The sequence below is a fragment of the Salvelinus sp. IW2-2015 genome, linkage group LG15 (genome assembly GCF_002910315.2).
Source record: "Salvelinus sp. IW2-2015 linkage group LG15, ASM291031v2, whole genome shotgun sequence".
NCBI classification, from domain to species: Eukaryota; Metazoa; Chordata; class Actinopteri; order Salmoniformes; family Salmonidae; genus Salvelinus; species Salvelinus sp. IW2-2015.
In genome coordinates this window covers 34,626,303-34,641,568 of record NC_036855.1, presented here as the reverse complement: position 1 = coordinate 34,641,568, position 15,266 = coordinate 34,626,303, and the positions used below count along the sequence as shown (strand labels likewise).

General features: G+C 39.8%; 1 protein-coding gene across 4 annotated transcripts in view; it reads left to right on the top strand.

Moving 5' to 3' along the window:
* The window catches only part of LOC111974314 (G protein-coupled receptor kinase 5), a 77,284-nt gene continuing 62,018 nt past the window's right edge, over positions 1–15,266 (top strand). Inside the window, exon 1 of one of the 4 annotated variants that reach the window (XR_011481031.1) lies at positions 1–701. Coding sequence is in view for 1 of the 4 variants with exons in the window: in XM_024002032.2 (XP_023857800.1) it covers positions 650–701 (52 nt within the window). In the remaining 3 variants the exon portion in view is untranslated. Of the gene's footprint in view, positions 702–2,861; positions 3,046–3,092; positions 3,299–15,266 lie in introns of those variants that run through there. The other 3 variants (XM_024002032.2, XM_070447109.1, XM_024002035.2) reach the window with 3 other exon arrangements.

Sequence of the window (15,266 nt, the reverse complement as noted above, 5' to 3'; positions counted from 1 at the left end):
ATTTGGTGGTTGAAGATTAGCGAACCCCTACTACAAATCACTCAATTTATATAGGCTGTGCAAGATATCCAAATGCAAGATATCCAAATGTAACCGAAATATTGACCAGACAAACGCGGTAAACTGCTTGAAGCTTCGCCAAACGTGGGGGATATTGATGGCCAAACCAAAAGAAAAAAACAAGCCCATTTTTTTTTATTAAGCCTTTGCACCGAGAGGGGGAGCACCTTGATGTTCTAGTACACTTCACCAACTCCCCCCAGTGCTACTGTGCTTCAGCCGTTGTTAGGAATGCGTTACTAAATGATGTAGGTCTTGCCGTGGTCTCGGGCTGTATTGATGGCTCAACCGTGATCTATCCTTTGATGGGATTCCGCGCCAAATTACGCACGAAACACAACGGTCTTCGGAATTGGAATGGAAATGCCCTCCCAACGCTGCATTCGGAGCCGACGATATGAACCATGCCTAGTTAATTTTACAAGGATTTCTCCTTTAGCCAGTGTGTAGACCGTGAACGAGTTTGAAATGTATACATTTTATTCGGATTTGGAATAAAACGAAAAGCAATTCATCCGTGAAGAGCGAGGTGTTGCTGTCGATTTTTATTTTATTTTGATCTATTCAGCAAATATCAAAGGATTTTTAGATGGAACTGGAGAATATTGTGGCCAATACGGTACTGCTAAAAGCAAGAGAAGGTAGGTCTTCAAACAGCCTAATACAATTACTGGACAATTTTTACGCATAGAAGTGGTTTCGAATTCCATGTGGCGAATGCTACAGTGATGTAATCTACTTTGGCTGAGAACATGATATTTATACAGATCCTATGCTCTTCAATCGAGCCTATAACATACATCATCACCATCATCATCAATATCAAACAACATGTTTTATTGGTTAATTCTAGGCTTTTAAACCGTATATTATTTATCCTTATCTCCATTGATTTCCATAGCCTATGTTCAGGCCTAATATCAGTTTGACAGCTCTTACGTTACGGTGTGGGCAAAGGTCTCCAAATGTAACAAAACATCCAAATCAAATTGTTTGACTGCGTGATTTATGATTAGACTATTGAGCAGCGATGAAACTGTAACAATTCAGCATTGCTCGAACTGGGGTCAAACTCTGATCTGATGATCATTTGCTTCAGTTGGCAATTTTATGATGAAGAAATGACGTGATCTGAAACTAAGTGGCCATGGTGGTCTCCGTGCAGCGAAATGCAGCCTGTTCCAATTCGCGACCCCAAACAACCCTGCGATTGGACACTAAGGTTCTGTCAATTTCATATTTACCGACTGTTTGCATCTGTGTTCAGCAGGTGGGCAGTTTTAGAGTCGGGCTGCTTTGTTGTTGACATTCTTTGATCAAACACATACGCGTATACCTTCACTTTAGACTCAACCACTGATTGAACTGCTGAAATTAATGACACTGCCTTAGGTTACTAATGAGAATGTTTTGGCTCGTATCTCGTGTTAATGCTGCAAGCTTCCGTCTATCTGAATAAATATTACAGAAACTGACAAGGCTGTGTTGCTCTTACTCAGAGAAACACACCCACACACTGTTGTGCATGGTGTAATGTGGCTATGGGTTCTTTGGGCTGCATTGGGTCACAGACAGAGACTGATGTTTGCAGTCAGTGTACCACTTCTGTACAAGGGTCCTTTGTTGTTTTGAAATGCTGTTTGAAACCATCTTATTACAGTGTAAAGAAACACCAGATCACAGATGATTCTAAAGAAAATCAGAGCATCAATCCTAATCTCTATAGCACAGGTCAAGTATTTGGCAACCAGTCCTCAGATGATCCAAGAAGATTAAAACCCAGTGGGGAACGGCGAGGCCTAAGGATTAAAATGAAGAATATATATATATATATTCTTCAAGGTAGCCACCCTTTGCCTTGATGACAGCTTTGCACACTCTTGGCAGTCTCTCAACCAGCTTCATAAGGTAGTCACCTGGAATGCATTTAAATTAGCAGGTGTGCCTTGTTAAAAGTTAATTTGTGGAAATTCTTTCCTTCTTAATGCGTTTGAACCAATCAGTTGTGTTGTGACAAGGTAGGGGTGGTATAGATAAGATAGCCCTATTTGGTGAAAGACCAAGTCCATATTATGGCAAGAACAGCTCAAATAAGCAAAGAGAAACGATAGTCCATCATTACTTTAAGACATGAAGGCCAGTCAATGCGGAACATTTCAAGAACTTTGAAAGTTTCTTCAAGTGCAGTCACAAAAACCATCAAGCGCTATGTTGAAACTGGCTCTCATGAGGACCGCCACAGGAAAGAAAGACCCAGAGATACCTCTGCCGCAGAGAATAAATTCAGTAGAGTTACCAGAGTAGGTGAACGGATAATCTCCACGTGTGGTTCCCACCGTGAAACATGGAGGAGGTGTGATGGTGTTGGGGTCGTTTGCTGGTGACACTGTCAGTGATTCATTTAGAATTCAAGGAATACGTAACCAGCATGGCTACCACCGCATTCTGCAGCGATACGCCATACAATCTGGTTTGCGCTTAGTGGGTACTGTATATATATATTTATATTTTTTAAATGTATATTTTATCTTTACAATAATTGTAATGATCTTCTGATTTAATCTCTTCAGTTTGTGTTGGAAAGAGAAGGGTTAATACTGAAGAGAAAAATATATATAATCAGGATTCTCTTTGGTGGTCTCTAGGTAGAAAAATCGAGCTAGCTCAGCCAGCCATTGGCTAGGCTTTCAGAAGCTGGACAGAAGGCTGTATTGGAGCAGACTTTGGAGTGACAGTGGAATGACCCAATCACATTTTGACTTACAATGGGGGGTACAAAATAAAATGTAAAAAAAGGTGATGTGTCTAGACCAGAGCTCTCCAACCCTGTTCCTGGACAGCTACATTCAGTTTATCAACTAGCAAATTATTAGAATAAAATGCGCTAGATTAGAGTTGGAGTGAAAACCTACAGGACGGTAGCTCTCCAGGAACAGGGTTGGAGAGACACGTAACGACAGAGCACAAGAGAAAATAATCAGTGGCGTAAGCAGTAGTTTCCCCACGCTAATTCTAGTAACGTTAGCTAGCTTGTGTTGTAGTAGTGTGATAATGAAAATGCTAGCTTGTGTTGTAGTAGTGTGATAATGAAAATGCTAGCTTGTGTTGTAGTACTGTGACAATGTTGAAGGCTGCTACATGCAGCTGTTATCAACTTCAAGGTGGATGTTGTTGCTAATTTGTTAGCTACACCCTTTTCAAGATTAACTTTCAACCTTTGTTTACAAATCATCATCTGGTGAGTGGAACTGTTTTTTTTTATGCAGCTCACTTGCTGTTAGGTACCCCTTTGAAAATAATCACTGTGAAACATTGTTGCATTTAAACTTTAGATCACTGGTTAGTGTGACGGAAATATATTTGCAATGGGAAGTAAAAGCTGGTTTGTTCATTTCATTTTTGAAATGAAATGGTTGTGCTTTTGTATTGTTATGATTTCATGGGGCCTACTGGAGTGAATTGGCTGCTTATTCTTTATAATTATTTCATGCACTGTGTGACTGCGATTACCTGTCTATCAGCCGTGTCTATGTGTTTTACCAAAACTGTCTCTCCTTCAGCGCCATGGAGTGCACAGGTATTACGGTCACTGTCCTTTCAGCAACATAAACCTGTCACCTTCGATGTGACACTGTTGTTGTCACCAGTAGTGATTTTAGCATGTAAATCTTGGTGGAGCAAAAAAACAAACAAGTGAGATGCATATAATGGTGACAAACGGTGCCCACAAACTGTTAAGGCCTTCATAAAGCTGTACCAACAGCAGTCCCAACATCTTACCACTGCTACACATCAGTGGAGCCTTGTCTGGCACCGACACAGTTCATTCAGCCTCATTTACTGCTTTAAAAAAAAAACATTGCTGATATGGCTGACTTGATTAAACAAATGTGGTTTCTAATGACAGTTGAGATGTACAAACTATGGCATAAGAGGACGACAAGCGGATAAGTGGCAATCAATAATTTCGATTAAGACATTTATGAGCGAGCTAGGATGGACGTTAGTCAGTATAACTATTTGTTTAGCATTTTTGAAATGTACAGTGACAGAATTCAGAACATGGGCTGTTCTTACAGTGTTCTTCCTTGTACACCAAGTCAGAACCGTAGGATACATAAAGGGGGCATATAAGCAGACAATGAAAGCTCTTACAATATTCAATGATTACAATTCTCTAAAACAGGTTATAGGCTACAGTAGAACAATACGTGAAATTAAGAGGGGTAAATATACTAAATTATTAGGGTGAGGCACATGGGCTACTAACATCTTACTACACAACATACACCCAGTGTTACTTTCTTAGCTACAGTATACCTATCTCCCTGGCATTATTACATCATTTATGCAGACATCATTTATGCAGCAGCATACAATAACGTAACATTTTTGGACTCCCCTTGTTGTGCTGTGCTCACTTGAACAGGAAGGTGGCGCGGCGGTCCTTTTGTGGGCAAATTTTGTCATAAGTCTGGCATTCTCTGGATTTATGGTGCTTTCAAAACAACTGGATTTACAATTCCGAGTTGGATGACCGTTCAAAATGTATTTTCCCAGTCAGAGCTCATTTATTCCCAACTTCCCAGTTGACTTGACTTCAGTGAGTTCAAGACTTCACAGTTCTGAGTTAACAGTTGTTTTGAGCATGGTACAAATCATGCTTCATTGACATCATGGCCAATGTTGAATGTTTATCATTTCAAATTTGGAAAAGAGCCTCTTAATCCCAGATTTGGGACCACACAGCCACTGTCACTGATTCCTTCCAAACCACTCGTTGAATTTGCGATTTCCAACTTGTGGTGTAATATTTGTCCAATGGCCGATGAGCACCGATACATTTTATCTATAATTTCTCTTCATTATTTCTCTTAATTTGACCATGATTAAAAAGGATTTGCCAGTGGATTGTCGACTTGATTCATGATGATGACTGCTAGCTAAGATTGTGAAAGTATGATTGACATGATCAGTCCAATCAAAGCTACTGTACATATAACGTGATTTGACGTCATTTTATCTGTGGCCAATGACCTTGAGTGTTCTTGGATGGGCACTTCTAATGTAACATCCGAATGGCTAGAATTTTCAAGGTCTGCTCTTACACTTGGCAGTGACGTAAAGTCCCCATGAGTGACAAAACACTGAGCCAATCACGGTGCAACGCTCCGTATTTTCTGCCTGCTTGCCCCACCACCACCACAGAAAGCACTGAGCTAGGCTGAAACACCTGCATTTTGGAGCTGCCTTACTCAAGAAAACAAAAAAGAGACCATGTTTGTATGCTGCTCTATTAACTCAATGATATATATAATTTTTTACATCGTTTGCAAATTGATATGTGACACATATTAATGCCACAATAACATGCAAAACAGGCAAGCCCCCCCCCCCCCCATTTTTWTTTTTKSTAAAAATGTGGGGCTCAAAGCAGGTGGGGCTCTGCCCTGAATGACGGGTTGTCACTATTGGTGGTGATGGTGTTAGGCTACCATAGGTTGTGTAAACAGTGTGTTTTTTGTTTTGCTGGTCGCATTATTTTATGCTGTGTGTCACGAATTGTGTCCATGCCGGTTCTATCTCTGTGTGTGTGGCAGCCTGAAGCACGTCCAGGCCTGTTTGATTCATAATGTCATCAAAAAGCATTGCTCCTCCTTCACGAGAACTAAAATGGCCCGACTACAGAATATATAATATCGGACGCATCAAGTGATGCTATGTTTTCTGTTCTTGATTTTAAAAAATTGGGATACAAAGTATTGGAAGATTTTTGGTCCCTCTGAATGCCTAGGTCCTATAGTCACGGTTCGCCGCTGTTCAAACCCATGGCATTCTTGTCGTCCCAGCTGCTCTATACCCGAGCCAGCATAAGGGTTTGCAACTTGGCACAGTGTAAACCATGGTCTGATACATCGCCGGCAGACGTGATCAACATAGACTTGCCCTGTGAAGAGCTGTGGTATAAGATATTGGTGAAGATGGCGCCATAACAACTGATCAACTGTTGAGCTTTCTTTCACGATTCTTTGCTGATTTCAGTGTGTTGTATATTGGATCCATTGAGTGCTTAGTTGTTTAGATTCGGCCTGGTAATGTTAGAATTACTACGGGCGTTATCTGACAGAGCACATAGTGTCAAGGGTTGTGTGAATGCCTGTTGGAGTTTGCGGTGTACAGGGACGCTCCTATCTGTGTGTCTACGCACGCTGGTTGAGAGGTCACAGACCAAGGACATGGCGAGAATGGGGAAGGGAGAACCATGTTTATTCCTGTTTGTTTATGCAAGTATGTCTCAGCCAGAGCTGAGCGGAGAGACACGCATTCCCTGTCCAAATTCTCCCAGAGTAACAGAGACAACAGGAAGGCCCAGTTTACACTGCGCTTCCAGTGTTTACGCCAGTGTCCTCACACTTCCGAAATCACTGAAATAAAGTGAACCCTAGCCAAGCAGAGAAATAAAAAGCCATCAATATCCCCTTCCTTCTGCAAAGCTGACCAGAGAGAAGGAGAGGCCCTCTTCCAGTACTTGGTAAATGCATCTCTCTGTTCTGCCTTCTTCCTTTTGAAGTAAGTAATCATCACTAATCTGACATGACTGGTTTGGTCTAAGCGTAAACTTTAGCCAATTCAGTTATGTTAGGTAAGTGATCACTCCAAAGAAGGATTTGTAAAAGGGGCCAGAGGATGGATTTGAACATATTCGGGCCTGCTGAAGAGGACAATTGATGATGTCACAGTTGAGATTCCAGTAAGTCTATCTCACCTCCTCTCTCTCAAACACTAAGCAATAATGGAGTAGCGAGTAAGACCTGAGTATTATTCAGAATCTGGAGAAGGCTAAACACACACACACACACACAACAGTTACATTATTACACAGAGTATACCAAACATTAGGAACACCTTCCTAATATTGAGTTGCAAGCCCCCCCCCCCTTTTGCCCTCAGAACAGACACAAATTGTCTGGGCATGGACTCTACAAGGTGTCAAAAGCATTCCACAGGGAAGCTGGCCCATGTTGACTTCAATTCTTCCCATAGTTGTGTCATGTTGGCTGGATGTCCTTTGGGTGGTGGACCATTCTTGATACACATGGGGAAACTGTTGAGAGTGGAAAACAGCAGCGTTGCTGTTCTTGACTTAAACCGGTGCACCTGGCACTTACTACCATACCTCGCTCAAAGGCACTTACATATTTTGTCTTGCCCAGTCACCCTCTGAATGGTACACACGCACAATCCATGTCTTTAATTGTCTCAAGGCTTAAAAATACTTCTTTAAATTGACTCCTCCCCTTCATCTAAATAAAGGTTAAATAAAAATAAAAAAATCTAATCTACACTGATGTGTTTTGAGTATTCAGTGTATATCATGAATGTAGCCTACAGTGTTAGCTGAAGTGAAAGGTTGCATGCAGTTTTGATGACAGATTGACTACGTTGTGGTCATCCAATCTCCATCCTTTTCTCCCTGGTGTCCAGTAATTGTGTCTTTGTGGAGGATGTTGAGGGGATGATGCAGTGAAATCCAAATGTCCATTCAGCCATTTCACCTCTGCTGAGGATCACCTAACAGCTCCTATTACCAGTTACAGACCACAGCATTTCAGAGATGCTGACATGTTGAACATAGAAATGTTAAAGGTACAATCCATAAGAAATATTAAAGGTACAATCCATAAGAAATATTAAAGGTACAATTCATAAATTCTCTCTCTTGTTCATAAGTTCTCTCTTCAAATGAAAACACAATGACTGCACTTGTACTGTTCTGCTGCGTTTTTGCTTTTGCGCTCAAAGACCTTTCCCCTCAGTCCCCCAAAAACTGTTGAGACGACAAAATGTTTTTACGTTGATCTAATGGATTGTACCTTTTTTAATAGTAGTTTGAACATTAGGAAAGCAGAAGTGTGTGAACCAAGTAGGTGTTTTACCTATCAGACTATCCTGAAAGGGTTATACACGGAGTGTACAAAACATTAGGAACACCTTACTGATATTGAGTTGCACCCCCTTTTTGGCCTCCGAACAGCCTCAATTTATCAGGGCATGGACTCGACCAGGTGTCGAAAGCGTTCCGTAGGGATGCTTGCCCATATTTGACCTCAATGTTTCCCACAGTTGTGTCAAGTTGGCTGGATGTCCTTTGGGTGGTGGACCATTTTTGATACACACAGGAAACTGTTGAACTTGGAAAACCCATCACCATTGCAGTTCTTGACACAAACCGATGCGCCTGGCACCTACTCTGTATTGTAAACATACACAACCCATGTTTTAACTGTCTCAAGGCTTAATAATCCTTCTTTAACCTGTCTCCTCCCGTTCATCTACACAGATTAAAGTGGATTTAACAAGTGACATCACTAAGGGATCATAGCTTTCACCTGGATTCACATGGTCAGTCTATGTCATGGAGAGAGCAGGTGTCCTTAATGTTTTATACACTCAATGTATAACAGCGAGAACAGCAGTGTTTCTATAAAATACTAGGTGTCACGTTTACTTGATTTTTAGGATGCATTTCTTCAGAAATCCACTTCCTCTGTGCTGAGCTGTGGAAGGGAGGCATCTCCATTACAGAGGTGTGTGTGTGTGTGTGTGTCTCTCTCTCTCTAATGGGTATATGAATTCCTGTGTGTATGTAATTTGAGATAACAGATTAACATCCTTCAGTAGACCCTGAGTTTATTATGTGTGTGTGTGTGTGTGTGTGTATACGCGCTTCCCCATTCATAACTCTCACATTGGCAGCAGCCGTGGAACCGAAGCTTAAATGAACGCCAACAGCCGTTTTAAATGAAGGAGGGTAACGGGAAAAGTTTGTTGTTGATTCCAGATGCTTTGTTGGTATTGCAGACTTGTAGCAACTGAACTGAAGCCCAGGTGCCAGCCTGAGATTTTAGGTTCATGCCTAAACAACAAAACAGTCTAAGGACAGCATTGCCAATCCACGTTTCCTCTGTTTTCAGATAGATACTCCTGCCCTTGTAAGTGAGGAAGGTTAAACCAAGCTATGTTGAATGGATGACCTTTAACCTGAGGCAATTATGTCATGTTAAGCAGCTGCTCTAAAGATAAAGGGTGTTCTATAAACTAGAGCGTAGGGACAAAGTGTTCTAGAATAAAGGAACAAGTGTTCTATCTAGAATGAACGGCTAAACATGTTCTTGATCATAGAGAAGTGTTCTCGAATGAAGGAAAAGGAATGTTGATTGTCTGATCAAAACAAACAAGCAGATTTTAGGGCCAAACAGACCCTAAACCAAAAGCAAACATTGTAGAACAAACGACAGTGTAGTTACACCGATTAAAAGGTAAGAATTCCACTCATTTCTACTGAGGAGAAACATGGCAAGAAAATGGTAGCCGTCTTTCTCTAAAGCCAGCAGTTACCTCTGACCTGTACTTGACCCCACACACGCCTCTATGCACAGCAATGTTATTGGAAAGGTCACCATATATTTCCAGGCACAAGATAATATAGCAGTTGGCTGGATCGGTGTGTGTTACTTCAGTGGTCTATAGTGTAGTAATGAGACAAAGAACATATGATATTCTTCAAGATGATTTTGAAAGAAAGAACGAGACAGATGGATAAAATGAGACCACATATATTTCCAGGGAGGCTATACAGTGGGAAGGGTGAAATGGTGTGAGCCACCAAGTCTGTCCCTAAATCCAGTGTAGTCTTTCATGTCATAGCTGACTACTATGTAACCATGTCCATACTATACTCTCTTGTAGACTGACTTGTGGTGGGTGAGTGGTTGGGTATACTGGCAGTGCCCTCGAAGGAAAGGGAACATTATGAAAGTATTACTAAATGTTTTAACAATTTTGGAAATTACAATTACAGTTTTACAGTTTCGTTTTTTTTTTTTTTGGGGGGGTGGATCAGCTTAATATTGCGGAAAGAATGTTGTTTCCAATGTAATTGTCTGCATCATTTCCAATCCCCCATATTTTTTTGGGTAAATATATATATCCATTCACGTATGCATACATATACACATATATACATACACATACCTACATAGACATACATACCTTTTTTTTAAAGAGTATACCTTTATTATTATTCCCTGCAAACCCTACCACCGATCCCCCAATTGGAGTAAACTGATAAACATTTCTGTTTTTACCTTCAATTTATACATCTTATACACATTTACAGACACAGTCTACTTTATAATAGTTCTCTCTTGTTTGTTCTTAGTCCTTCCTCTATTTCTGTTGTCCATCCAGTTTGATTTCCACTTGTAACTGCGCTATTTCACAATAGCTCCGCACCTATACACATTTCACAGATCCCGTATGCCCTACATTGTTTATCTTGTTATTAGTCCCACCCTTCAGCTCCACTCAACCTTTCCCATCTATCTTCCAACATCATCCATTTCGGATTTTTATTTGCCATATATTTTTCAGCTGTGCTGTGATGCTTCACAAAATATTTGAATCTTCCTATTCTCATAGCTTCCACGGATTGTAAATTAAAAATAAACATTTTTGCTAAAATAATTATTATATTATTGATTGATTGACTATGGCTTTTCAAATCCCCCAGTATTGCTATCTGTAGCGTTAGTTCTACGCAAATGTTGCAATTCTTCAACCATTCCTGGACCTGTGACCAAAAACGAGCTACATGCGGACAATACCAAAATAAATGGTCTAATGACTCTGCCTCCTCACAGCAGAATCTACAGAGCTGAGAAGATTGTATCCCCCATATATATAACATTCTATTAGTTGCAAGAATTTTGTACAATAATTTAAATTGAAAAATTCGAAGTTTTGAATCCGGCGTTGTTTTGCGTATCAATTCATAAACCATGTGCCATGGAATGGGTACATCGAAAATCTCTTCCCAACTATTTTGCAATTTATATGACACAGCTGTAAGTTTTTTGGTCCTTAAATGAAATTGGTATATGTTTTTATTTATCACACTTTTCTTTAACCATTTATGTTCTTTAATATAAGGCCGACATACAAGTTCCTTACTTTTATCCCCTTCCACCTGCCTCTTCCATTTTTGTGGTAATGCTGCAATTAATTGGTTGTAATTTTGGGTAGAGCAGACATTTCCATATGTCTGTGTTAGCTGCATGTGTGACATTACTCCACCAGTCCTATTTATGATATCATTCACAAAAATTATACCTTTTTTAAACATTTCTTCGATAAATACAGTTTTTTTATCAATTACTATATTTGAATTTAACCACAAGATTTGTTGTACTATTTGTTCCGTCCTTTCAGGTGGATTAAACTGAAATTGCAACCAACTTTCTAAGGCTTGTTTAAAAAATAAAGATATTTTGGAGATTATTTCCTTTTCAAGCAACCGAAAGTGAGCAGGTGTAATCTGAATAAAGGGAAAAAGGCCCTTCTTGAACATTGGTACGAATGTCTCATCCTATCTACTAGAGAACCAGTTTGGATTTAAGTATAACTTTTGTATGACTGATGCCTTTAGTGAGAGGTCTAATGCTTTAATATTTAATAATTTCTGCCCTCCGAATTCATATTCGTTATATAAATAGGCCCTTTTAATTTTATCTGGCTTGCCGTTCCAAATAAAATTGAATATTTTTTGTTCATATAATTTAAAAAGCAGGTCACTAGGTGTAGGCAAAACCATAAGCAAATAGGTAAACTGTGATATGATTAAAGAGTTAATCAGGGTGATTTTCCCACAAATAGACAGGTATTTTCCTTTCCATGGTAGCAAGATCTTATCTATTTTTGCTAACTTTCTATAAAAATTTATTGGAGTGAGATCATTTCTTTCTTTTGGGATTTGTATACCGAGTATGTCCACATCACCGTCAGACCATTTAATTGGTAAACTACATGGTAATGTAAAATGTGTATTTTTTAGTGATCCAATACGTAATATGGTACATTTATCATAATTTGGTTTTAATCCAGAGAGGATAGCAAATGTATCTAGATCCTCTAAGAGGCCGTGGAGAGATTCTAGTTGTGGTTTTAAAAGAAAACATGAATCATCAGCGTACAATGACACCTTAGTTTTTAGGCCCTGGATTTCTAATCCCTTAATATTAATGTTTGATCTGATTTTAACAGCTAACATTTCGATGGCAATAATAAATAGATATGCCGATAGTGGACAACCTTGTTTTACTCCTCTAGATAGTTTAAAACTTTCTGAGATGTAGCCATTATTTACTATTTTACACCTAGGGTTACTATACATAATTTTTACCCATTTTATAAGAGATTCCCCAAAATTGAAATATTCTAGGCATTTATATATAAACTCCAGTCGTACTTTATCAAAAGCCTTTTCAAAATCAGCTATGAAAACCAGGCCTGGTGTCCCCGATATTTCATAGTGTTCTATTGTTTCCAGTACTTGCCTTATATTATCTCCAATGTATCGTCCATGTAAAAAACCTGTCTGATTAGGATGAATAATATCTGACAAAACTTTTTTTATTCTATGCGCCAAGCATTTTGCTAGGATTTTTGCATCACAACACTGAAGTGTAAGAGGTCTCCAATTTTTTTAATGGACTGGATCTTTATATATACCACTTGGGTCCTGTTTCGGTAATAATGATATCACACCTTCTTGTTGCGTGTCTGATAATCTATCATTTATATAGGAGTGGTTAAAACAAGCTAATAGTGGTCCTTTGAGTATATAAAAAAAATGTTTGTATACTTCCACTGGTATGCCATCCAGTCCTGGAGTTTTCCCATCCTTAAAGGCAGTTTCGTTTTTACTGATAACCCAAATTTCTATGATTTATTAAGTGATTAAAACCTGTCATTCTGTTACCAAATCGGTAGCACAATGACTAAGAAAATATAACAGAATGACTGCAACTGAATTGGCTACAATGGGAATTCATAGTATTCACAGACCACAGTTGGGTTACCTGCTACTGTCCTCCCTTGTCCTCCAATGTCCTGCACTGGCATACTGTTATGTTCAGCTCATAACTGTTTTCTTTCTCTTTATGTCTTGTAGTGGTCAAAGCGAGAGTGTGAAAACAGTCTGGACATTTTCTCTCTTCTCACTCTCTCTCTCCAGCTATTGTCACTTCTCCCGGCTCTTACTGACACCTACACATGAGCCCCCCTCTCTTGCCATTTACTGTAACCAGCCCTCTCACCCACTGAGCACCTACCGTCACCAGACGTCCATGGAAGTTGAAAAGTAGTTGAAATTTGGTCAGTCCGAATCTGAGCCAGTCAGTAGAGTAAAGAAAGTAGAGTTTAGTATTGGGCAGTACAATACAGTGCTGTACAGTAGAGTTTAGTATAATAGAGCACACTAGAGTAGAGTACAGTAATTTACTGTATTGTTCTTTACTGTACTGAACTACAGTGCCTTCGGAAAGTATTCAGACCTCTTGACTTTTTCCACATTTTGTTACATTATAGCCTTATTCTAACATTGATTACCGGTATAAATAAATAAAAAAATACTCAGCAATCTACACACAATACCCCATAATGACAAAGTGAAAACAGGTTTTTAGACATTTTTGCAAATTTATACAAAATTAAAAACATACCTTATTTACATAAGTATTGAGCTCAGATACATCCTGTTTCCATTGATCATCCTTGATGTTTCTACAACTTGTTTTGGTGTCCACCTGTGGACAATGCATGTCAGAACAAAAACCAAGCCATGAGGCCGAAGGAATTGTCCATAAAGCTTCGAGATAGGCTTGTGTCGAGGTACAGATCTGGGGAAGGGTACCAAAACGTTTCTGCAGCATTGAAGGTCCCCAAGAACACAGTGGCCTCCATCATTCTTAAATGGAAGAAGTTTGGAACCACCAAGACCCTTCCTAGGGCTGGCCACCCAGCCAAACTGAGCAATCGGGGGAGAAGGGCCTTGGTCAGGGAGGTGACCAAGAACCCGATGGTCACTCTGACAGAGCTTTCGTGTTCCTCTGTGGAAATGGGAGAATCTTCCAGAAGGACAACCATCTCTGCAGCACTCCACCAATCAGGCCTTTATGGTAGAGTTGCTAGACGGAAGCCACTCCTCAGTAAAAGGCACATGACAGTCCGCTTGGAGTTTGTGGAAAGGCACCTAAGGACTCTCAGACCATGAGAAACAAGAATCTCTGGTTTGATGAAACCAAGATTGAACTCTTTGGCCTGAATGCCAAGCATCACATCTGGAGGAAACCTGGCACCATCCCTACGGTGAAGCATGGTGGTGGCAGAATCATGCTGTGGGGATGTTTTTCAGCGGCAGGGACTGGGAGACTAGTCAGGATCGAGGGAAAGGTGAACAGAGCAAAGTGCAGAGAGATCCTTGATGAAAACCTGCTCCAGCGCGCTTAGGACGTCAGACTGGGGCAAAGGTTCACCTTCCAACAGGACAATGACCCTAAGCACACAGCCAAGACAACGCAGGAGTGGCTGAACCCGATCCAACATCTCTGGAGAGACCTGAAAATAGCTGTACAGCAACGCTCCCCATCCCCAGTATGTCATGGAAAGAGCATGTTCTTAATGTTTTGTATACTCCATGTATGTGGATGAGTGTACACTACCGTTCAAAAGTTTGGGGTCACTTAGACATTTCCTTGTTTTTGAAAGAAAATCATAATGTTTTTGTCTATTTAAAATCACATCAAATTGATCAGAAATACAGTGTGGATATTGTTAATGTTGTAAATGACTATTGTAGCTGGAAACGGTAGATTTGTTTTTTTATGGAATATCTACAGTGCCTTGCAAAAGTATTCATCCCCTTGGCGTTTTTCCTATTTTGTTGCATTACAAACTGTCATTTAAATTGATTTTTATTTGGATTTCATGTAATGGATATACACAAAATAGTCCAAATTGGTGAAATGAAATAAAAAATAACTTCTTTCAAAGAATTTCAAAAAATAAAAAATGGAAAAGTGGTGCGTGCACATGTATTCACCCCATTTGCTATGAAGCCCCTAAATAAGAGCTGGTGCAACCAATTACCTTCAGAAGTCACATAATTAGTTAAAAATAAAGTCCTTCTGTGTGCAATCTAAGTGTCACATGATCTGTCACATGATCTCAGTATATATGCACCAGAGTCTGCAACACCACCAAGCAAGCGGCACCATGAAGACCAAGGAGCTCTCCAAACAGGTCAGGGACAAAGTTGTGGAAAAGTACAGATCAGGGTTGGGTTATAAAAAAAATATCCGAAACTT